General features: G+C 44.5%; 1 protein-coding gene across 8 annotated transcripts in view; it reads right to left on the bottom strand.

Moving 5' to 3' along the window:
- Positions 1-19,937: 19,937 nt before the first annotated feature.
- Positions 19,938-25,581, bottom strand: part of GRIK4 (glutamate ionotropic receptor kainate type subunit 4) — a 410,580-nt gene continuing 404,936 nt past the window's right edge. For all 8 annotated transcript variants that reach the window (XM_059415278.1, XM_059415269.1, XM_059415287.1 and 5 more), the window contains 2 exons: positions 24,386-24,504; positions 19,938-20,751 (listed from right to left, as the gene is read on the bottom strand). In XM_059415278.1, the coding sequence (XP_059271261.1) occupies positions 20,395-20,751; positions 24,386-24,504 (476 nt within the window). In that variant the 3' untranslated portion in view covers positions 19,938-20,394. The remainder of the gene's footprint in view (positions 20,752-24,385; positions 24,505-25,581) is intronic.

Below are 25,581 nucleotides of genomic sequence, written 5' to 3' on the forward strand. Positions count from 1 at the left end.
AAAATAGGAGTCAAAATAGAACCTATTTATAGATTAAATGGCTAAAGTATTTAAAGTGCTTAGTGCCTGACACACACATAGTAAGCATTCAGTAAGTATTAGCTATTATTATAAGTCCTTTCCATTCTTGAAAGTGAGTTCCTACTGAACAGTTAAGGCTTAAATGAAACTTCTGTCTTTTAAGTCTGAGCTCATATGTCAATTCCTCTGTGAAGACATCCCCATTTACCAGAAAAAGTTAAATTGCTCCTTCCATTATGCTTCCAAGGACTTTTCACATTCTCCCATTATAGCTTTGACAAGTAACTTATTATACAGGTGACTCCCCACCCCTTAGACCTGACATTCCTCAAGGGAAAGGTTTAAGGCCAAGACCTCACAAAAATACAGAATGTCCTTGTCTCTTGTGTGAGTATATGTGTGTATGTGTGTGTATTTGATATATATGTACATCAGATACCATAATGAGGAAAGGAAAGTGAAGAATTAGATGATTATAGTAGGACAAGGCTCGAGGGTTTATAGAACTTGGGTTCCTGCCCAAATACTGTTTCCAATCAAAAAACTGAAATTTTCCAACTTTGTTGAGGTTATATAAATTAATTGTGGAAGCAATGTAAGGGGAGATATACATTCTGTCCACTGTGTACCAGCCACTGTAGTGGGTGCATACAGTTTGGACTCCATGGTCTATTAATATACACACCCTCTTGCAAATATCCCCAATGGCAGTGCCTAAATGTGAACCTAACTGTGCTAGGACTAGAGGAGCTGAGGACTAGGATGCACTTTGACTACATCTCTAATTGCACGTGGGCACTCGGTACCGGTCATCCATCTTTCTGAGTTTTTCTAGTTTCCCACTCCTTAAGAGGACTTCCTCATTCCTCAGACTTCCCATATTCCTGGCCTTCTTTCCTGCTAGGTGGATGACCTCACCTCAAACTTCATTAGTAAAAATAAATACCATCAGTGGAAATTTATCTTCCTATACCTCCCCCCAAAGACCTGAACTCGCCCCTATTTCTTCTGCTGCTAAAATGGAGAAGGTATCCCTTCACCTGTCAAAGGCCAGTTCCTCCCTTTGGGTTCTAGATATCTTTTATTCTCATCCACCCAAAGTCTTCTACCTTCTGGTTTCCCCCTTCTTTTTATGCTTCACCAATGTCTTCCTCTCTACTGCCCATTCCTATAAACATGCTCTAGTATTTCCCATCTTCTTGACTTCACATTCTATGCCTTTTCTCCTATTGCTTTATTTTTCTGCCCTTTCTCAGGAAAGTTTCTTCAAAATAGCTGGCTATACTTGTCTCTGCTTCTTCTTTCACCATTCCCTCTTGGGTTGACTCCAATGTAGATTCTCTTTCCAGCCCTCTCCACTGACCACTCTTATGAGGGTAATTAATGACCTGTTTTATTTTAAATTCACAGTAGCATTTGCTTCCTTCAAGCTCTCCCTTCTTTTTTGGCCTCTAGGATCTTACTTCCTCCTTGTTTTCCTCTGTCATTCTGTCTGCTCCTCCTTACCCTCCTTGACTGGTCTATTCTTCTCTGCCCTACCTCCAAATATTAAGAGTTCCCTAAGGTTCCTGGGGCGGCTTCTTTTCCTTGTCCTCTTTCCTTTATCCCTAGATCATGTCATCTTTTGCCCAGGATTTAAAGAACATCTTCATGCTAATGAATTCTAAATCACCAGCTCAGGCATCTCTCAATCCTCAGATTTAGATTTGCAACTGCCTTTCTAATATTTCCATATAGATAGTCCTTAGACATCTCAAATTTAACATGCATCAAAAAATCTCAGTCTCCTCCCTGCTTTCCCTCCCAAACTAATCTTCCCCATCTTAGTAAACAGCACCACTTTCCACACCAGCTGCCAAAACCAGTAATGTGGAATTCATTCTTGACTCTACCAAGTGTTGTCTACCTCCAAAATATACCTATCTCTATCTCCACAGATGCCTGACTCATATAGGCACTCTATAAATATTTATTTTATGAACAAGCAAATAGGGAAAATGTTGTTTGTCCAACAAAGAAGCATGGAACAGGTTCCTTTGAGTCTAGTGGAAGGAGAAGTGAGTGTTCCTGTTCCAGGATCAGAAGACACTGGAATCAAAGCTCACTGAAAAGAGGTGGGAAAAATATTTCCCCAGCTTCTGAGATAGGAAGGAAATGTGCGTGGGGGTAGAGAAGAGTCAAGATCATTCTGAGTCACAACGTTGTGGTGTGCAGAAAGGAAAGCTCACATAGAATAAGCAGGAAACTCTTTGAGGCCACTCCTTGGGAACTTTCTCACAGAAGAGTTTATAAACTCAGAGAATGAGGCAACCCTTTGAAGAGCCTATTTAAAGGGCTATAGTGTCTTAAGAAGAGAGGTGCTCTGAAGTAGGTAGCATGGAGGTCAACAGCAGTGTTGTTGGTAGTAAAGCAACAGGGGAATTTTAGAAGCTACTCAGCATTCCTGCCAGTGAAAGGAGGTCTAGTGAAGGTGAATTTCCAAGCCTCATGTTCTCAAGTCGCTACAGGTGCGCTCTCGCTCTCTCTCTCACTCACTCTCTCTCTCTTACACACACACACACACACACACACACACACCCTTTTGTAAAAAATGTCTGGGAGAAGCAACATCCTATCTTTTGGAGAATCACTGTCCATATTTGCATTATGAATACTCCAAGATGTCCTGTCATAGAGAAAAATGGTTTAACTTTATAACATACAGTATATCCCATACATGTTTGGCCTTGGAGCCCTTTGTCATGGAATACCTTATAAACACATCACTGCACCCTACTGTTCTGCAAAACACAGAGGATTGACTGCAGGGAGGCCCTGTTTCCTTAGCTATGGACTCAGGCTTGGGGAGGGGTCTGCAAATCCCCATATGGACCAGACCTTGAATAAATAACAGCACCTAAATACACATGGCCCCTTAAAAGATGTACATCCACATCTGTAGTTTTAAAAATTCCAATTCTTAATCACTGGACACTGAACATATAACTGTGGTCCTAGTATGTGGAAGCATGAAGAGTAATTTCGCATTCAAAAGGGATCTTTAAAAGTAAAAATTTGTGGCTCAACCACCCTTAAAATGACTTTGATCCAATAAGTAATAACAACTGATATATTTTGGTGCTTAATATACTAAGGTACTATACTAATTGCTTTATGGGGATGGTCTCATTTACTCCTTACAGCAATCCTATGAAGCAGGGACTATTATTACCATCTTCCTTGCATAGGTGAGAAAAATGAGGGTTAGTGAAATTAAGTGCAACAATTTGTTGAAAGCCATTCAGTATGAAGTGGCAGAGCTGGGAATTGAAGTGAAGAGCCTTACTCCAGAGCCTGCAGCTCAGCCATTAGGCTGTGTGTCCCTCATCTGAGCAACCTGTCCTGGAGGGAATGAAGCTATGTGTTTGAGCTTTTTAAGGAAAGAACAGAGATTTTTGTGTCCTGTTTGAGGGCAGCTAATTCTGTTCCTACATGTTCCTGAGGAACTCCTCTGTGGACTTCTCCTCCACAAGACCAAGCTTTCCCCTTTTCTCCATTAACTCTACAATGAAAGAAGAAAGCACACATTCCAGCATTTTGAGGAAAAAGAAGGCATAAAAGAAGGGATCTTTCCTCACACTTTTCCCTCATGACATCACATCCATCTTCACTGCACCTCACCAGGACTTGGTTCAAAAAGAATTGGGAGAAAAAAAAAAGAATTACAGAGTTATGAAGTAACTTTGCTGGCGGGAGGGATATGTCCCTGCACCTTTCCTAAAAGAGGGGGGTATGTGTTGCTTAGAATGGAGGCCCATCATCTCACGTTTGGCCGTCATCCTGAGCTGTATGTCCTCTTCTCAGTCAGGGACAAGGCATGTGATTTGAATGTCTTAAGATATACTTTTGAACGTACAGCAAACATTAATATACATAATTTTTTTTTTCCAAGCAGAAACACCAGAGAGCAAAATTCAGGAAGTGTAATGGCGGTCCTTCATGCGTAACAAGGACAATGACTGGGGAAGTAGGAGTTCTGAGTCCTTGACTCTCTGCCCCGTAAATTATCTGTTGAGTGCCGCTGCTTCATGTCTCAGATTGGCACTGCTCTGCTCTTTCCGCATATGGAATAGGTTGTTGCTTACACATACACAACAGAGAGCATCCCACCAGGAAAATGGAAGATAAAATTGCTTCCCTGAACTGTTTTTCTCTTAGCAAGTTATTTTCCAGAGTTTTCCCAGCATGTCTCAAGCAGCACTTCAATACCTCATCTCCCGAGGTGCGACACTATAGTCTAAATGATGTCCTGGGAAAACACTTACTTAGGATCTAGATGGGAGTTAACAATTTAACTGCCTTTTTTTTTTAAAGAGCTGCATTTTAACACATTCATAGGAAGGGTCCGTGGGAGAAACAAAATCTGAGACTAGTCCATGGTATATTAATCCATCCTTACTCCACCCAGAATGACAGCACTACATAATTTCTTTTGTAGATTAGTATGGAGAAATATGTGCCATATATATATGTCTCAATGTGTCTTCTCCCAGCTAAAAGCAGGGTGAAAGCAGAGAAAAGAGGGGCAGGAACAAAAATGACTCCAAGACCTAAAACATGCACACACAGTGATGACAGTTTGTAGACCTCACGCTGAGCTTTCCAGATGTGGATTCAAAGGAAAGGAATCTTGTCCACTCAGAGGATTCCTTGGGATCAAACCAATTGCTCAAGGGGTTTTAAGCTGTTTTTGGCACTAAAATCAGGTAGGGTTTTGCCAGAGGCCTAGTGAAACAGATACCGTATAATGAAGTGAATTTCATATCCAAACACAGTCTTTACAGTAGAGTCAGTCAGGTTCATCGGGCTGTTCCTTATAAAGGCCCTCCAGCTCAGCTAGAAGCATCTCACCAAAGAGAATACTTCTACTGGGGGCCAGTCTACCCTATATAGTCAGCTCTCTGCTCGTCAATAATGTGCAAACAGTAGAGTTAAAATGAATCCAGAAAAACACTATATTAATAAAATGGACGGTCTGGTTATCACCTGAGTGCAGAAAGTTACATCTTGCTAGTAAATGTTTTACTGACTTAAATTTTGATCAGTTTGTAAGTTTCCTGTGCCTTTCCCATCAGCATCATAAATATTCAGAGGAGGGTATAGATGACAGCAGTGAGAAGTAGCAGCCTGGAAAAGGATAATCACCACCATCACAAGCTCTACCATTTCTTTATATGCATTATCTCTGCACTCCTCCCAGTAACGCTGCAAGAGGTTCTATCTTACAAAATAAGACACTGGAGATTATCGACACACCTCATTTTACTGAGCTGTGCTTTATTGGGCTTTGCAGATATTGCATCTTTTGCCGATTAAAGGTTTGTGGCAACCTTGTGTTGAGCAAGGCTATCATGGCATTTCTCCAACAGCATCTGCTCCCTTCATGTCCCTGGGTCACATTTTTTATTATTCTTGCAATATTTTAATCTTCTGTCTTCATTATACTCTTTATGATGATCTGTGACCTGTGATCTTTGATGCTGCCATTATAACGCTTTTGGGGAGCTCACATATGATGGCAAACTTAATTGATAAATATTGTGTGTGTTCTGACTGCTCCGCCAATCAGGCATCCCTCCATCTCTCTCTGACTCTCCTCAGGCCTCCCTATTTCCTGAGACATAATATTGAAATCAGACCAATTAGTGACCCTACAATGGTCTCTTAAATGTTTAAGTGAAAGGAAGATTCACACGTTTCCCACATTAAATCAAAAGCTAGAAACGATTAAGCTTAGTGGGGAAGGCATGTTGAAAGTGGAGATCGGCAGAAAACTAGGCCTCTTGAGCCAAACAGTTAGCCAAGTTGTGAATACAAAGGAAAAGTCCCCAAAGAAAATTAAAAGTGCTCCTCTGGCTCCTCCTGTGAACACATGAAAGATAAATGAAACAGCCTTATTGCTGATACGGAGAAAATTTTAGTGGTCTGGATAGAATATCCAACCTTAAGCCAAAGCCTAATCCAGAGCAAGGCCCTGACTCTCTCCAATTCTGTGAAGGTTGAGAGAGGTAGGGAAGCTGCAGAGGAAAGGTTGGAAGCACGCAGAGGTGGGCTCATGCGGTTTAAGGAAGCATTTCCATAACAGAGAAGTGCAAGTCGAAGCAGTGATTGCTGATGTAGAAGCCGCAGCAAGTTCTCCAGAAGCTCTGGCTCCGACGGAGAAGGTGGCTTCCTGAAACAATAGGTGTTTCAGTGCAGACGGAACAGCCTTCTGTTGGATGAAGATGCCATCTAGGACTTTCATAGCTAGAGAGAAATCAAAACCTGGCTTCAGAGTTCGGGCTGACTCTCTTGTTAGGGGCTCACGTAGCTGGAGACTTTAACTTGAAGCCAGTGCTCACTTACCACTCCACAGTCCTGGGGCCCTTAAGAATTATGCTAAATCGACTCTGCCTGAGCTCTGTAAATGGAACAGCAAAGTCTGGAGGATAGCGCAGCTGTTTACAACCTGGTTTATACTGAATATTTTAAGCCCACGGTTGAGACCTACTGCTCAGAAAAAAAGATTTCTTGCAAAATATTATTGCTCATGCAAAACAGCAGGTCAACCAAGAGCTCTGCCAGTAATGTACGAGGTTAAGGTCGTTTTCATGTCTGCTAACACAGCATCCATTCTGCAACCCATGGATCAAGGAGTGATTTCAACTTTCAAGTCTTATTATTCAAGATATACATTTCATAAGGCTGTAGCTGTCCTGAATAGTTGATTCCTCTATGGAGGTAGGCAGAGTTAATTGGAAACCTCTAGAAAGGATTCATCAATCTAGATGCCATTAAGGACATTCGTGATTCATGAGAATCATGAATCATTATCAACTTAGCTGATAAAGCAGTGGCAGGTTTGAGAGGACTGACTCCAGTTCTGAAAGAAGTTCTACTGCGTGTAAAACGCTACGAAACAGTATTGTACACTACAAAGAAATCGTTCATGAAAGGAAGAGTCACGTGATGTAGCAAACCTCACTGTTGTCTCATTTTGAGAACTTGCCACGGCCACCCTAGCCTTCAGCAACGCCCACCTTGATGAGTCATCGACATGGAGGCAGGATCCTCCACCAGCAAAGATTATGACTCTGAAAGCTCAGATGATGGTTAGCAGTTTTTAGCAATAAAATATTCTTAAATTAAGACATGTACATTTTTTAAATCTATAATGCTATGGCACAGTTAACAAGACTATAGTAAAGTGTGCATATAACTTTTATATGCACTGAGAAGCCAAAACATTCATTTGACGTGCTATATTGCGGTGGTCTGGAGTTGAACGCACAGCACCAGGTAGCCATGCGATGAATTGCCAGAGCTCATGAGTAGTGGAGCGGACTGTAACTCCATTTCTGACTTTCCACCATACCAAGCCGCCTCTTTATTTCTACAATTTAATTAGGAGGTTCGCCCCGCTCCCCATGTCTTACGATCCCTTCCTATTTTGTATGATTTTCTTCCCAGTGGCACAAGAGGACTAAACATCATTTGAAAAAAGAAATCACTCTGTTGATCTTTTGAGTAGAATTAATACTCTAGTAGAGAGGGAGAAAGCACTTCTCAATCCTTGCACTCTGTTGGTAGCAACAGCGCAATCTGAGTTCTTGAACAGTCTCCTCCGGATTTCTGTTGACCTAACACATTCTCATTAAAAGCCACTTATCTGCATTCCTGTACTGAGGTTACTGCCCTTTTTGTGCATTTGTGATAGGGAGCTGCTTTGGGGGTTGGTTTTCCCGTTTGCACCTGTTTCATTTCTTCAGCACACATCTAGGGCCTGCCAGCACTGTACAGTGAGCCTCAGTGTGTTACAGATGCACTCAAACCATGAGCGGTTTCCTTAAGGAAAAGCGTCCTTGTTGACGTGAGATCCATACTTCTACTTCCCAAAATACCTAGCTGCGGCCATGTCCATATAATTAATGCTGCTTTGAAGAATAGTTGAGCAAACATTTTTATCAATGATTAAACTTGAGAGACTGCATAGTTCACCTGGGATGTAGGGTCTGCACTCAATATTATACCAAAAGGCTAATCCATATGGAACTATGTAGAGCTGGTTCATTCACTTTTACAACTGTGAATTGTGTCAGAGCACTGATTAAATCATAATTTTAAAAATCTATCCCTTTATTGGTGTACATTTCATTTTTTCCCAGTTTCTTAAAAAAGGTCTGTTTATTTTGCTGTTACAGACTGTTGCTGTGAATACTCTCATTCATGTCTACATGTGAACATTTCCAAAAATTTTTCTGGAGCGCGTGCTAAGACATGGAATTGATGATTCACTGGGTGTTCCTCATCTCTACCTTTATTAGCGATTGTCAAATTGTTCTCCAGTTTACATTCTTAGCGGCAGTAGATGGAGGAGACTTTCTTTGACCACACATCTTCATCAGCCTTTGGTTTATCAGATTTTTTTTTAAAGATTTTATTTATTCATTTAACAGAGATCACAAGTAGGCAGAGAGGCAGGCAGGGGGCGGTGGGGGAAAGCAGGCTCCCTGCTGAGCAGAGAGTCTGATGTGAGGCTTGATCCTAGGACCCTGGGATCATAACCTGAGCTGAAGGCAGAGGCTTTAACCCACTGAGCCACCCAGGCGCTCCTGGTTTTATCAGATTTTTATTTATTTTTGCCTACCTGATGGGTATGAGATATTCCACTGTAGGTTTTTTTTCATTTAATAAATACTTACTGAGCATCAGATGTTATAGTGGGAAGTATAGTGGGAATTACTTTCTTATTATGTTACGTTAGTCACCAGTTTCTGATGTAGTGTTCCATGATTCGTTGTTTGCGTGTAGCGCTGATGGGTGTGAAATAGTCCACTGTAGTTTTGAAAGTCTTCAAGTGTTTGGTAATAGCTGACTTGGTAGCTCTATGAAAATAGAGCTTGTTCTAAATGGAACAGATACAACATAAGAAGAATTTATTCCATGAGGTCCTGATGACTGTGGTCAAGGAAACCAGTTGCTGCCAGTGCTTTGAGGGGTTATACTAAAAAATAAAAATGTCACTGGTATTCATATTTTAACAAGTTGTAAAAAGTTCTTCCCCTTTTTCTACTCAGATTGGGTTATGAAGTTGGTGTTAGCAATAAATAAATTAGTCAAGATTGACACCTATCTGCACAAGGAAAGTGTTGCTTAGAAATGGAAAGACAGGTGGGGGGGGGTGCCTTGGTGGTGCAGTGGGCTAAGCTGAGGATTCTTGGTTTCAGCTCAGGTCGTGATCTCAGGGTCATGGGATCAGGCCCCACGTCCGTCTCCACACTCAGCTCAGAGTCTGCTTGAGATTTTTGCCTCTCCTGCTTGTGTTCTCTCTCAAACAAACAAAAAAGGAAATGTGGAGACATGTCCTGGGACATGCTTGAAGATGTTCTCAGGTGCATGGGGTGGGGCAGGGTGGAGTGGCGGCATTGGCGCCTGAGGTGCCTTGTGAGGCTGGGCCATCCTCTGGGGACCAGCCACAAATCCCAGGCCTGATTAGTAAACTGCCTCTTAATCCGTGTTTATTTTCCCTTTGTTATCTCTGAGCCTTTAATTAATTCTTATTTCATCATGTTAGCCTTATTGCAGCCCTACTACAGGGAAGGAAGGAAAGAGTCTTAAGACCCCTTGAGTCCGATTTGTGAAAGAGTAGAAATGGCCCCGGAGACAAAGATGGCGGCAACAGCGATGGGCGACGAAACTCCAAGGGAAAGGTGAATCTTGAGGGGACTGAAATCTGGTTATCAATCCAGTCTCCTGTTCTTGTGTAGAGATTCTACCTCCATTCCAATCTCGGAAGGGGTGTAGAGGGAGGCAGTGTCCCTCACTGGCTGCTGGGCAGGTGAATCCTGGCTGCCTCACTTGTGAAACAAGCCCCCTCTTCCTTAGTTTCCAGGGAGTCGGCATGACGCTGCAGAAAGAGGGTGCTCTTTGCAGCTGGCAAATCTGAGTTCACATCCACGCTAGGAGAGGTTTGTGAACTTGGGCAAATTACTTTAGCTCCCGGAGCCTCCAGTTCCTTAGCTCTACAACGAGGGTAAGGGTGCACACACTCTTAACTTCAAGAGCTACCACGAGGATGAAATAGGATTGCGTAGGTGAAAGCACCTTGTATCATGTCTGGAACACAACATACAGGGAAGAAATATTCATTCCCTTCCTCCCCCGCCCCACCCCTCTGTCCCTGGGACCAGCTTCCTCGCAACCCAGCATCCTTGGAGGCAGGTCTGTTGGCCCCGCACCTTACGTGAGCCCCCAACACCTGCACAAAAGTTGACCTCTCCCAGGCCTTGTCTCTGCTATTGGATAACAATTGACTGACAGTGATTAGCTTCATATCGTACACTCTATGGATAGTTTCAGGTACCCCAGCGTATTTATGGGGGGGAGGCAGTATCTGGGGGACAGCAGGAACCCAGGAATAATTAACAGTAGCCTCCAGATCATACCATGTACCTTCAGCACAAGCCTCAGCTGTTTCATTTGGAGGTATATGGATTTTTCTCTGAAAGCCCCCAGGGAGCAATCATTGTCCTCACTGCCCTTAAGGTAACTGCCTCTCTTCACTGCTGGAAGAGATTTAGGACCAACAGATGAGATTATGATTATCCATGACACTCTTTGGTCTTAAATTAAAATGCTTTCAGTGGTGGGTGGCTGGCTTAGTGGCTGCCTCTGGAACCTTCCATCTCTCAGTTAGCATTTCAAATTTGCCCCTGCAGCAGCTTCCTCCTCTGGGAGGAAGACGGCCCCTGATAAGGATTCCAAACAGGGCCTCAGCCCTGTGCTTACCCACGAACACTCAGCCGGCTAGAAACATCCTTCCCTCGGGCACCACAGCCCCTTCCTGGCCCTCTCAGTGGAGCCACGGAAGATCAAACAAGCTTAATCTCTGACCCCCACACTGGCCACCTAGCAGGAGTCTGTCTTTAGGGCAAGGGGGATCTGAAATAATTCATGTTACCCTCACCACAGTGTTCTTTCTCTGCAGGAGGCTGTCGGCTGCTTAGGGCTATCAATCTGACATACTTCTCTAGTTCTACGCGGAGACTAAAATACCATTTAAGTCTTATTCCAACAGTTCTCGAATCATGTGGGTATTACAAAGCATGAAATCATCATCTCAAAAACTCAATTTTAAAGTGCTGGTTCTTTGGGAAAAATACCAAAGAACATTTCCCCCTGTTTACTCTGAGGTTTGCTCCCCCCCCCCCCAATAGTGTGGTTATTATGTTTTTCTTAATCTTTGGAGATTAGGTTTCAATTTTTCACCTAGGCTCCAATTTGCCCATAAATCTCTTCATTTTGCTTCATTTAAATGTTTTGGCCAACTTCATGGTTTAATAATGAGAAATAAAATTGGAGCCTTAATGACTATTAAGGAGGGACTTTTCATTTCATCTGGAATTAAAAGAGCTGTTAGAGAGGCGGGCACCCCGTCAGACAAGCTGTCACAACCTTCGCTGGAGCGTGCCAAATGTGGCTTGATATTATAAGTTTCTTTACACCCAGGGCACTCCTGCAATACGATTGCTTGAAAATCCTTCAGATCCACCTGATGGCTATGCCCCTACTGATTAAGCTGAGAACTCTTCATTGAATTCGGGCCATCTGAGAAGCCCCCTAGGTCCCCGGGGTGTCCCTCACATGCTGCCCATCAGAGCTAAGGCAAGTTACCCCGTTCCAGAATGCTCCAGCACAGGTCGTATAATGGGGGCCCCGAGACCACGACGATCAGATAACCAGGCAGCAGAGAGTACTGTTTCAACACCTCCGCCTGAGCGGACAAAACTACGAAAAGTTTTAAAACCCCTTTCTCGTAGGTTGACCAGTGGAGAAAGTTATCCACCGCATGGCTACATAGCCTAGAATTCCCTCCTTGTCCCAGAGCTGAGAGGAAACCCTAGCTGGGTAATTGCCCTTGTGCAGAGAAAGGAGCTCCAGTTTCTTCTGCTTTTGCAGAATATAGCGAGTCCTCTGAGACAGTCCATGGAGAGGCTGCTTGGCCCTGGATAGGATAATGAGGACTGGCTGGAGCCGGATCAACCTATTTCTACTGGGGGCTTGTTGGATGGTTAGGAGGGAGAAAGAACTTCAGATTCTTCCATCGTAGCTAACCCCTCCAGGTAAGTCCCACCCAGGCCACTTTCCTCCCCACGGGTCACCTTGAAGAATTATCCTACAAGTATCCCATCCTTCATTTGACATTTAGTCCTATGTTGTCTTAGGTGAGAATGCTTTGTGCATTGGCCTTTTAACATGGATTGTAAAAGTTCAAAGGTCAAGAACCTTGTTCTATAGTTTTGATTCATTCATTGACTGATAAACAAATCAGGGACGAAGCCACTCATGACTCCAGCACCTACTATGGTGGAGGGCACTGAGCAAGGCTTACTGTTTGCTACTCCAGGGACCCCAGAGAAGTGCGGTACCTAATTTCTGCCTTCAAGTAGCTCACGATCTTGTTGGATAAGCTCAGTGTGTATGGAGAGAAAGATAATGCACTAGCACACCATAAGGTCACCATGGTTCAAAAACACATAAAAATCGCTCGAAGACAAAATTTTACAAGACCAGTGCTCTAACCCCTGAGCTATGGAGCCATCACTAGAAGACATAATTTTAATACTGAGTTTCTTTAGGTACTGCAGTTTAGGTTCCTTTGTTTTTTTTTCTTCTCCTTTTTGGATTTTTCCAAAGTTTCTATAATGCATGTGTATTACATATATATATATATAATATTTATATGTATATATAATATACATATATATACGTGTGTGTATATATGTGTGTGTGTGTGTGTGTGTGTGTGTATACCTGAACCTTAAGGAATATGTTCAGGAAAACAGCATTTTTGAAACTCGCCGAAACTGACCAGACTTCTCAGTATAGTAATCAGTCTACATGCTAGAGTTGTAACTCACTGACCTTCAAACTGTGACGGTGTCTTACATTTTAAAAACAAACCACCAAGGGGAGAGGTTTGGGTTTTCCTGGCAAGTAGGAGGAGACTGAACTTGATTTTGATTACGTTGGTAAAGAAGATCGAGCCCCATTGCTCTGAGCAAGTACCACCTTGATGGACTTCTATTGAAATGGATAGCCCACAAAACCAAGTTTTGGTAATTTTGTTTTGAGCAGAAATCACTTTTTGAGGATAATGAGGAGAGAAGGGAGAAGGCTGATTGATTTTTCCAAAACTGGCATATGGAGTCGGGAGGCTGAATCCTTCTAACCTAGAGAGAAGGCCTGTAGACAGCTGGAAGAAAATATCCCCTTGTCCTTATCGACTGGAACTCATGCTCCAACAGCCCATGATGCCATCAGCCTGCTCTCCCCACTCAGTTCGTGCCCAGTAAAATAAAGGAAATCATATTCTTGCCTGGTATAAATTATTAATCTGTTCTACGCACAACTGCTTTAGATCAAGTGTTTCTTAACATACTGCTGCCACTCAGTGTCCCCCTGCAGCATTTTTATGTACGTTCGGTCTCAGCTGAACTTGCCTCATTCATTCAGACATTCCTTCACGGGAGCTCTTTCAATCCTACACTGAAAGAATAAAAGATGGAAAAGGCAAGTTCTCTGCACTTTTCGTGCCTTACTCTGGTCGGTGGGGGTAAGAACAACACATGTATCATGTACATACAGTTCAAGGTGACAGAAGGTGCTGAGGGCCATTGAAAAGGTTTGGGAATGTTCAAGAGAGGGAGAGGTTACTTCCTTACACCTCTGCGGATGGGGGTCACTGCAGGCTTCACAGGGGGAGATGGGATGTGAGCTCGTTCTTCAGTCGGTAAGCTCTAGCGATACAGAGATGACTGGGAAGGACATTCCAGGAGGTGAGCATTGTCCAAGTGATGACAGATGAAAAGCACGGAATACACAGGATCAAGCCGGACCAGGCAGTGGTGTGGATGGATTGCAGGGTGGATGGAGGGTAGGTGAGAAAAGGGTCTGGAGAAGTTTGAAAGATCAGCCTGGTCTGGATCAGGGAAGACCTTAAATCCTCTGGAAATAAGGGCAGGCTCAGCAAACCTGCTGCTGTCTTTGGAACAAAAATGTGCTAGCTGATTAAAAATGTTACTTCTGAATTCTGTACTTGATTGGCCCACTCGACCACTCAGATTTTAACAATTCCATTGTCCTGACCTTTCTGAAAATTGTTTTCTGCCTAAATTGGACATGGATAAGGACTATTGGACTATAAGGACTAAAATGGACTATTGATTAGGACAGAGTGTAAATGGAAGACTTACTCTTGTTCTCACAGGTTATGTTCAGTAACACTATTGGCTTTGCTTTTTGTCTGCTCACTTAACACCAGAGGAACTTTGCTTGGCAGCTTCTGGGGACAGAGGGAAAGAGGTTTTAAGAAGTCAGCTCAGGCATCTTAACACTCAACTGGGAATGGGGGGAAAAACACCTTTTACTTCCTGCATCTACATATACGGTTGGCTTAGAAATAAATTACATCAAAGATCACTCAGTGGGAACTAAGCCAGAGGACTAAACCTGGCAATATTATCAAGCAGCACGGAGAAAGGCTGAAGTGCTAATGCAAAGCGTTCTCTCTCTTTTGAAATGGGCATAGGGAGCACTGGCATAACCTGCAGGTCTGTGTGTTAAACCACACACACACACACACATATGTACACACACGCATGGTTCAGCCTATGTAAGGGGAAAGGGAAGAAGCAAAGAAAAATAAATCTCTCTGTACAGAACTGTTTCTCACCTGATCCTCCTCAAGCTAGTTCTTCGAATCCTGTCCCCACACTGGAGCGCGTGGGCAGACCCAGGTTCCTGGTAATGCTGCTGGGTGCTGTCTGCCTGTGGATGACTCCTTGACCTTCAAAATTTGACCACGTTTTGGGGCTCTGACATGCTTTTTCATGCTCAGTTAGTGCTCCAGGATTACAGATGATGTAGAAATGGAAGTTACATTCTGTTACTCTTAATGGCAAAGCTACCACAAACCTAATCAAAACAATCCAAGCAGAATAACTTTTGAGGCAGACTCCGTTGTACTATGGATAACAGGATGGTTTAATGGACTGAAAAGGAAAATCATTTTCGATGTTCCTGTACATCACAAATGGGGGGGAGGTTGGTTCTGAATTAACTGTTCACATTGGTTCCACACCTTCACTTCTGTATTCACACTCCTTCCCCCCAATTTAAAAAATATTTGAGCTCATTCTCCACTTGGCACCATTCCGTTGCCTACTTCAGTTAGTCTTTCTGTATTCTGCAGGGCTAGGTTGTTTGTCTCTGCAGTGAATCCCACTAATGTAATTTAAAGAAACCCAGGAATGAGACAGAGATACAAATCCCCAGTGTTGGAAATAGGAAAGCGCACGGTAGGAGAGCTGGAATCCCACAAAAAGCAGCATGAGGATGAAGGCAAAAGCGATCTCTCATCGTAAGAGTGCTCAATTCAACGTGAATTAACCACAGTGCACGCCAAGGGAGAAGAAGCAAAGCCTTGCTTTTCTAGCCTTGAAAACCGTTTTTAACAACCCCCAAGTCACAGTCCTGCTTCCTCCACTAAGCCCATCTCCACCACGTGGATAGGGTCCTTGGCCCCTCTGAATTTCTATGTGGTTTATATTCCAAGTCACACACTCCAGCACTTGGATATCTCATGTCTTACTTCCATCGGTCTTCATAGGTGAGCTCTGTCTGCCCAGGCAGAATAGAAATAATTTCTTCCCTTTCCTCACTACATCCCACAGAATCTAATGTGGTGCTGTGTGTTAAAGAAATCCCCTCTCAAGGTCACTCACCAATGTCAAAACAGTGCCAACAGGATGAGAAGTCCTTTGGTCCCTCTGACTTTTCTGGCACAGTCAAGAGAGAACATTAGGTTAGGCACAAGGAATATAGTGAGCAGTATCTTTTAGCTAATTTTCTAGAAGGAGGATCATTGCAGTCACATGTTTGATCTCTACCCTCCATAATATGGAGTCAACGCAGTCTTACCTGTCACTAGGGTCAAGTCCCCAGACAAAACCTCAGTCACAAGGCACTGATTCCCTGATGCACTTCAATACATCCCAGCCAGCAAAATACTTATATGCATGCCCTTAGCTAATATCTGGACAGATTATAGCTCAGTTTCTGCATGCTCCTTCCTTCTTGGGCTCTCAAGTCTTCTGTTATTTTTGACCAGAGAGGTCATTTTCCATTTGATTGCCTTTGTGGATTTTGTTTCTCAACACTGGTGCTTTGTATGATACTAGTATTTTTTCATTCATTCTCCAGATTTAGGAGTATGGCATTAATAAAATTTGAAAAATGATATTCTATCAAGAGTGATAGAACTTCTCTTACCTGCTGGTCTTTAAATTGTAACAGATTTATTGACACCTTCAGTTCTAAAACTTGCCCACTTTTTTCTTCTAGTAGCCACACCAAGTTGTAAAATATATCTCTCTTTTATATGTAGATATATAGATACATAAATATTTATACTCATATTTATATAAATGCATTTTTTAATAAAACAAAGTAAAATATATATATTTTTCTCTATGAGAACAGCTTTTTGAAGGCTTGACATCACTGATCTTTGAGGCACACTGTTGGATTACCAGGCTGACACCCCCTTGGGGCACCCTTTGGGTAACAGTGGGGAGAAAGTCATCTTTCACAGAAAACACTCATAACTCAAGGCAACTAAAGGTTTAATTTCTGTCTTGAGAGGGCCCCATAGGAAGCACCAGCCTTCGGCAAAATCCTTATGAAAGGATTCCTTCTCTGAATTTTCCAAACAGGCCTCTTTGTTATTACCCCAAGAGAGTGAACCACCAGTCAGGGAATTAAATCTCCCTTATCGTTTCCAGACTATTTTACCTTGCTGTGCACACCCCATTGGCGGGAGAGCCACAAATGGTTCCTCAAGCTCCACTCCAACCACCAATCTGCTGTGTCTGAAATGCCCCAGCCCTTGCCGGCTCACGTATTTGACTCCTACACCATGGGGAAGTCCCCCTTGGATTCCAAAAGAAAATTCAACTCCTTGGAATCCAAAACTAATAAACTTTCACAGAGTGGCCCCAGGTGGATTGGTTATCACGCTATGTCGGTCTCACCTAACCAATAAGGCAGCCGGTTGGCAAGTTCCCAGGATGAATATTCTCCTATGACCATTGGATTAGAGGAAGCCAAAAGATTTTCGGCCGTCTACACGCTCAACTTACACCCCACCTGGGTTCTGGGGTAGAGATCTTGTGACGGTTGGGGCCCTGCAAGGCAATTAAAAGAAATAAAGCAAAGTATTATATTTTAATTGATGTAATCTTCAAGCTCCCAGTGGAATCTGGGGTGATATCTGACTAGAGTTACCCCGGGTATCAATTGATGGCTATTCTGTGAAAGTGCATTTAGGAAGACAAAACCCTACGAATCCCGAACTTCATTAACATGTGTATCCGTTTGGGGGGAGAGGGGGGTTGGCTCAGACTCCCAGGACTACAAATTGAAAGAAGCCACCTAGATTTTTCTGGGATCTGAACAAAGGCCAAAGGGGGTGGGGGAGTTGGAGAAGGGAGAGAGGGTGGAGAGAGAGAGAGAGAGGGAGGGAGGAGGGCAGGTGGAGGGGAAGACACCAAGTAGGTTTATATTTTTATTTGCTTTTAGCGTATCTGGATGTCGGACACACCAAGCTATCCTTCCCAAACCCAAACAGCTTTCACCCATCACTAACACTTCAGGGTTTGTTTCTGTTTTATTGTAAATATTCCAGTTGAAGAAAGATAAACAGACAAGAAAAAACCGCTTTATACAGTATACAGAGTCAGGTAGAAAATACAGAATGGAAAAGAAAGCCGACAACCAACAGATAAAAAGTGGAGGCGAACCAAGGAAGAGGACTAGTTGGTTGCAGGTTCACGGACCAGCTCGGGCGAGGCACAGCGACCGTCCCCGCAGCTAATAGAAACTGTCTAGCGCTGTCAGTCTTATCTTCACTGCACGCGGTGAAGGACACAGACTTCATAAATGATTCATGGGGACTTTTATTTCACTAATCCATTAAAAAAAGTTGGCTATTGATCAAGATATCCTGCTCATAAAAACGAGTTGTTTAAAAAAAAAAAAATCAAAACAAAAAATCCGTTCCCGCCCCAGTGTGATCTGACAGTAGAGACCACACTGCCGGAAGCAAGGAACGGAGCTGTGGGTTAGAACAGTGGGGCACCACTGGGGTCTGCGGTCAGGCGGCCTTCGGTGCCCTTCCCACCAAATCCACAAGACTCGAGGCAAGTTTGAAAAAAATACTCGAGTCTTTTCAGAGCTTGCCATCATTTGATGGTTTAAGAGGGGAAAAAAAAGATTCAAATTCATGAGAGAGGTCAGCCAGGACACTACCGGCGTCCTTAAGAGAAATCATCAGGGTCCCATTTTGGCCCCCAGGATGGCAGTTTAACTAACAGGACTGGCATAAGGAAGCTGTTGAACTACCCAAATGGTAAAAACAAACAAACAAAAACCACCAAAAAACAAAAAAACCCATGGAATTAAGCTCATCATCTTCCAGAGATGTCTTTATTTTTAGTACATTCAGAACAGAAATGTGAGGACAGTTGGTTTCGAGGTGACAGTGGTGGTGGTGACGGTGGTGGTAGGGGCTATTTATTTCTGTCTCCCTCTGAATTGTCTACGTTTACAATCAGGAATTGCATAGAATTTGTTTTCCATCAGAAAATGAAAACTCTGCATGAAACTCCCAGCTGGTGAAGCCAAGCAAAGGTCACAGAGATGCTGGGAAGCCCTTCCCCTCAGCTGAGTGTGTTGGACCCCGCAAACATCTCACAGAGAACGCAGTAACCAGCAGCCATCTGAGAGCCTGGAAAGCATCAGTCATTCTGATTTCGGAGATGGAAGAGAAGTTAAATACTTTACTCAAACTCACACGAGGGGACTTCTGCCTCAGCTGAGGTTAGAGCTCAACAGGCCCCAGTTTCCAGCCCTGGGTGTATCAGCTGTGAGACCCCACCTATGTCCTAAAAACCTGGCACCTTCTTGATTATTTAAAGTTCTTTCCACTTAATAAACACGCACAGTACACACTCGCCCACATACACATGCACACACACACACACACACACACACACACACACACACCCCTGCACCCAGATTTCACATCTAGTAGAAAGAAATCACCCAATCCACAATAGTCTTGGGCGTCTGGCTTCAAAGGCAGCCTCTGAGTTTGGTTAAAGAGATGCCCTTGACAAAGGATGCACCGTACCAATAGGGGGGCCCCACCTCCCTTCTCCCCTGTGACTAGCACATTCCATCTGAAGCCAAGCCAGGGTATGGGAAAAGTGTTTTACTGCCACTCTGTGGCCCCAGGACACCGTATGCCCCAGGACACCTAATGCATTCTGCTCTCCTCCCCTGTCTCTGTTCTTCAGAGATCACCTTCACAAAAGCCCAAATCAAACCCAGTGGTAGTGAAAGTCAGAAAGAGAGAGAGGGAAAGAGAAGACATAGTAACCCCTGAAATCCCAGGCATTTCAAGGTCTCTCTCAGTAAACCATGAATTGATTGGATTTGGGCATTTAAAAAATTACTTTAATGGACTTTTGAGACTCTCCACCTCATTTTTCCCAAGACCCTTCTCCTACACTCACTGGAGCCCCCAACCCCCACTCAGAAAAGAGAGGTCGGCACCTGAAATCCAATGCACTGGCCACTCCATGTCCTAAAATTTAGGAAAAAGAAACGGATTATTTAGACTCCCAATGCCTAACGCAGCCTCCCCCTCCAAAAAAACCAAAAACAACCCCCCCCCCCCCAATCAAATGGCTAGAATTGAGACAACACGAAGAAGAAAAGTGGGGCGGGGCGGGCGAAGATGGGGAAGGGAAAACAAAACAACATTAACAAAAATATACAAATCCAGAAAAGAAAAACTTCCCTGTTGAGTTTAATTTGTTTTCCTGTAAGAACTAGACCCAGGGTACAATGGCCCCTTCCTAGGGGAAATTCCACTGATGATTCCACCAATTCATTGGACAGGTCTGAGCAGGGACCCCCACCCCAGACTCTGTAATTCTGGCGGGAGGAAAAGGCCCACTGGGAGAAGATGGGTCCTTGTGGCCAGGAGGGAGGGCGTCCCCTCGCCGCTGGGGTGCAACGTCTCTGGGTGGTCCCGGCTCCCGGCCCCGGGCGCTGGGTCTGGCCGGGGCGGCAGGCTCTCTGCGCTCTTTCGGTCAAGCTCCTGGATCCAGGCTCAGGCGAGAAGCGTGGACGCCGCACGAGTGAGTCCCGGCTCCCCGCGGAGCGCAGCGCCCCCGGCCGGCCCTCCCGCCTCCCCGCCCGGCCTGCACGTGTCCGGCGCCCCCGGGGCTACTCGGGCTCGCTGCTGTTGGTGGTCTTCTCCCACTCCAGGCTCTCCTCGCTGCGGGCGGGAGACGGCCGCGCCCGCAGGCCCTGGAACCTGCGGCACTCGGGGCAGACGCGGATGTGTGTGCAGCCGCGGGCCACCAGGGCGGCCTCCTGGGCCAGTCTCTGCGCCAGCTGGTCAGGCTCCCCGGCCCCGCACAGCTTGCCGTTGCTGAGCGTCGCGGTGCCGCGCGGCCGGCGCTCCTCGGGAATGGGGGGCCGAGGCGGAGGCACCCCAGCTCGCCGTCGGCGGGGGTGGACACTGTCCTGACACAAGATGATGCTGCGCAACTCGGTCACCATCTCCTGGCAGACGGACACCTGGGGAGGGAGGAGGAGGTCACAGTTCAACGTCTCAGAACCAGCCCCTGCGGGTCCCTGGCCTGTCCCTTGCACATCTGCTTGGGTGGGCTGGGGGGGGGGGGGGCAGAGTCTCCGAATTGAATAATTGTAGGTATGGATATACTGGGAAGACCTGTCAACCCATCCCCTCATTATACCTCCCACTTAGCATTTGAACGCGCTCCTTACCATAGTGCTCCACACCCTGCCAGCTGGTGGCCCAGTCTTTGCCACACACCTCCAAAGACACTGGCCTCACTATGTTGGGACAGAGCCCATGAAAAAGTTCTTCCCTCTACAGACGTCACAATTCGTCTTCCTAAAATTTCCTTCCATCCATCCCTGTTAGATTTATACCCTGAAGCCTACTAAGTAATAGCCTCTCTTCTGCAGGTCAGTGTTTCAAGTACCTGAAAAATTCACTCTCCGTGAACATTCTGTTCTCAGGCTAAAGACTCTCATTCTTTGGGTCGAGTGGTTATAGCTAGAAAGAATACTCAATATAACAACAAAAGGAACAGCAATCACCACCCTCTAGGTCCACAGCCTCCTGAAAAAAAACCCCTGGGTCCAGCTCCGTTTCAGAATATTTTAGATTTTAGAGTGGTTATACAACACCCATGCTCTATACTGTGTATCGAAGCCAGTGGGGTCTAGGGCAGACCCTATATTCAAACACATTAAAAGTTGTTAAGAGTAAATCCTGAGAGTTCTCATCACAAGGAGAAAATTGGTTTTCTTTTTTTTTTCCTTCTTTTTTATTGTATCTGTATGAGATGACAGATGCGAGCGAAACCTGCAGTGATCATTTCACAGTATCGGTAAATCAGACCATTACCCTCTATGCCTCACACTTATGCCGTAATGTATGTCAATTATTTATCAATACAACTGGAAAAGGGCCCATTAGCATTTCTGTAGCAAAATGTTCATACCTTTACACGGAGTGGGACAAAGACCACAAACATTAATGCTAGCCTCAGACCTGTGCAAGTTTTGTCGCCCAGTGTACTTTGTACAAAATATATTTAAAAATTTGGAACTTTCCAAGCCTTTTAGGTTTCAGAGTTGTGGGTGAAGAATAATGACCCTGCACGGCTGCTACTTCTACTCTACCCATTTCACAGATGTGGAAAGGGAGGCTCAGCGAAGTCATAGACCTTGTGAAAAATCACTTGACTCACCAAGAGCTGGCCCAGAATTTGAACCTAAACCTATCCACTCCAAAGCACGTGCACGCTCTGTTTAGTTCTCTACTCTGTGCTGGAAAGGACGCTTTCCGGGACGATGACAGGAGGAAAAAAACCTGCTCTTTCATGGTCTTTCTTCCAGTCTTCTTATTCTATCAATGGAATGGTTGTTCTACTAGAGCCAAAGAGCTAATGGAGCCTTTACTCTTCATTTTAGCTCTTAGAAGTTCTCAATGAGGTTTTCGAGGTATATCCTGAGGGTGCTTAAGCTTTTAAGAATAACCAGATCCTCTATCTGGAGTGGCTGCAGAGAAGGAATATCATCTAATGGGTTACGACCCATCTAAACCCTTCCTAAACTGAGCCCTGTTACTAAATATCAGAGACTCTGGGCAAGTCCCGTAACATCTCTGTGCTTCCAGTAATAACCATAAAGCTAAAACAATAGCACCTGCCTAATCTATTACATGTGACAAGACATACATTTATCAGCTGTCAACTATGTATCAAGCACTGTGCTTTGCACGAACATAAGATAGTGGCCACAGTCCTGGCTTTTAGGCAATACAATGTTCAGTAGGGAGGCTGATATGAAAATAATTGCAATACAGTGTCTAAGTGCTTGATCAACAGGTTGTAATGGTATTGGAAAAGAGGAGAAATGATCAACTCCTCCCATCCAAGGATGAAGGCAGGAGAACTGGGGAAGGTTTCAGAAAGGAACCCCTGAACTGAGTCTTACAGAGTAAGTAAGTAGCACCATTATTTTAGGAGTAGACAATGCATGAAAACCAGTAAAGTTGGGGGAAGAAGTTGGGGTGGGGCTGGGGAACCAAGAGAGCCTGGTGTCAGGCAAGGCAAGGGAGGAGAAAGCTTCTGGAAGCTTCTGGAAGGAACTGTCCACTTCATGAAGGGCACACTGAGGTCCAGTAAGGCCCCTTGGGTTCTCTTTGGTTTTGTCTATTGGGAGGGGTTAGATCTCTTAGCAATGACTTTTCAGTGCAGGGGTAGGGAGGAGTCAGACTGCCCTGCATTGAGGACTGGATGGGAGGTCAGGAACTGGAGACAGCTGGATCCCCCTGGTTTGGAGGAGGGGAAGGATAGCACAAGAGTAATAGTAACACTGCTACTATTTTATGACTTTTTGTTGAAAAGCCCAGCATGGAGCCCAACAAGGGCCTTGAACTCATGACCCTGAAGTCAAGACGTGAGCTTAGATCAAGAGTCAAATGCTTAACTGACTGAGCCACCCAGGTGCCCCAATATTATTATTTCAAAATAGAAGATAAACTTGAGCATAATTTTAGATTTTGGGGAGAGAGCAAGAGGTAAACATACAAGGGAGAAAAAGGTAAACTTAAAAGGGAGAAAAAGGAAAATCCTGGAGTAGCCGAGGGAAGTGGGATGAGGACAGAGACAGAGGGGTACCCAGGAGCATCTGCGGTGGCTGCAGGGGTGGCTTTAGCTGTGGGTAAAGTTTTTAGTGGGGTTTTGATTCGGGGCTAGCCACTCCTGATTTGTGGGAGTGGGCAGGAGTAAAATTAACCGTTACGCATGAAGGGACAGAGGGATGTGACGAGCAGGTGATGGTTTGGAAGTCCTAGTGGGTATGGGAAAGAGTCTGAGCACAGAAAAGTAAAAGGAGCAGAAGGCAGTGCTGTATTGAGGCCCCGCCTGAGGCTGGACCCCACAGACGGAGGGGCACATGTATATCCCTGTGTTTCCAGTGTAAGGGAGGAGGCTTACAACGACCCAGAGTTGAGAGACTGAGAGAAAAGTGAACATGCGTTAAAAACCAAATAATGCCTTCAGCATGTCAGGACCGGTGCCCCTTCTCAGAGGTAGAATGGGAAAGAATGGGATAAAGTCTTCTGCCTTCTATCCAGACTTCTCAGTCTGTGTGAAATTTACATTAACCCAGTTTTTAAGCTACAGGTTTGGGAATTAAACGGACCCAAAATCCCTGAGAAGGGAGATGTACTTCTTGGCCTTATGTGAATTGGGATATCTCTAAACATCTTTACCAGTAAGGCGAAACATACCAAAGACAGAAGAACCAAAGTCGTCCCTTCCACTGGTAGCCTGGTACTTTGGGCTTTTCCTCTTTGCTCACACTACACCTTATATTACAGTTGTAGAAGACTTCGTTGTGAGTAAAACACACATTATGTATTTACCACCTGGGCTGTTCTGGAAAAGAGTCTGAAGCTCAGGAGTTAAGTGCACTTTCTGCAGTGGTATGATTATAAGGGATGAAGCATCAACCCAGACCGCTTGCCCGTGGGATCGGGACTCTTTCTGCCTCGCTGTCCCGTGTGTGCTCCCCCCTCTTCCGGGATCTCACAGGTTTTGTCTGAAATGACTTTCGTAGGTGTGTGAGCCGATCGGCCAACACCACAGGTCGTACCCATTCGAAGGTTTACCTCAGTAGCTTCCGAGTGTCGGAGAGTCCATAAAAACTCCAACATAGCCATAAAAATGGCCACGATTAAGCCACAGATAAGAACCACAAAGATTCCACCAATATTCTCCATCCCCAGTCCTGCAAGAGAGTGAGAACAAACACAAACTAACATAAGAGGGCTATAAGTCATACTCATTCTACCAAAATGCTGGAAGTCGTTTAACCAACCAGAACCTGAGTCTTGTAGATGCTTTTCACACATCTTCCTTGCAGGAGATATAATTATTCTTTTGAGGGAAAAAAAAAAAAAAAGGTGTGGAATAGCTGGAGTAGAAGAGGGGAGGGAGAGTCGAGTTGGAAAAGGAGGAGTCTGGTGAGAAGCCTCCAAAAGGCCTTCTGGGGGTCGGAGGTGAGGGTGATTTTAAGAAAAGGGTCAGGGGTATCTGGGTGGCTCAGTCGGTTAAGCGTCCAACTCTTGGTTTTGGCTCAGGTCGTGATCTCAGGGTCGTGAGATCGAGCCCCATGTTAACTCTGTGCTCAGTGGGGAGACTGCTGGGGATTCTCTCTCCCTTACCCCCTGCCCCCCACTGCCCACTCTCTTTCTCTCTCTCAATCTCTCTAAAATAAATAAATTAATTAATTTTAAAAAAAGTGTCAGGGAAAACTTGATTTATCCTGCAGAGACATGATACCAAAATACCTATAAATTCTAGGTGGTTCATAAAAATTTTAGTCCATCTTTACAATACCGGTTTTGTTGGATATAAAGCAGTTTTTCAACCAAGCTATGGATAGAAAAAAAAAATCCAGTTCTGTATCTGGGTCAACAGGTTACGAAGACACGTATTGAGACAGAACGTTTTTATCCCTCTGGACCAGTGGTGGCCATCAGAACCACGTGGGAAGCTTGTTCAAAATACAGACTCTTCGTTCTTACACCACCAGAGCTCTTGAATCCATATCTCTGGAGTGGGGCCCAGGAATCTGCATTTGAAAATACATTTCACAGGTGACTCTTTTCTAGCCAGACCTAAAATTCTTTTGGAGATTAGTATTTTTCAGAGCAAATACATCACGAAGTTCCTTGAAGTCAGGCATAGTTTCCAGTGGTATTCTCCCCACCAAGCACGATCCCTGGCAGATAGCCTATACTCAGTAAATATTTGTAGGGTTTTACGCTTGTTTCATTTCCACAGTGTCAAACATTGAGTTTAG

This window comes from Mustela nigripes, chromosome 1 (genome assembly GCF_022355385.1).
Source record: "Mustela nigripes isolate SB6536 chromosome 1, MUSNIG.SB6536, whole genome shotgun sequence".
NCBI lineage: Eukaryota > Metazoa > Chordata > Mammalia > Carnivora > Mustelidae > Mustela > Mustela nigripes.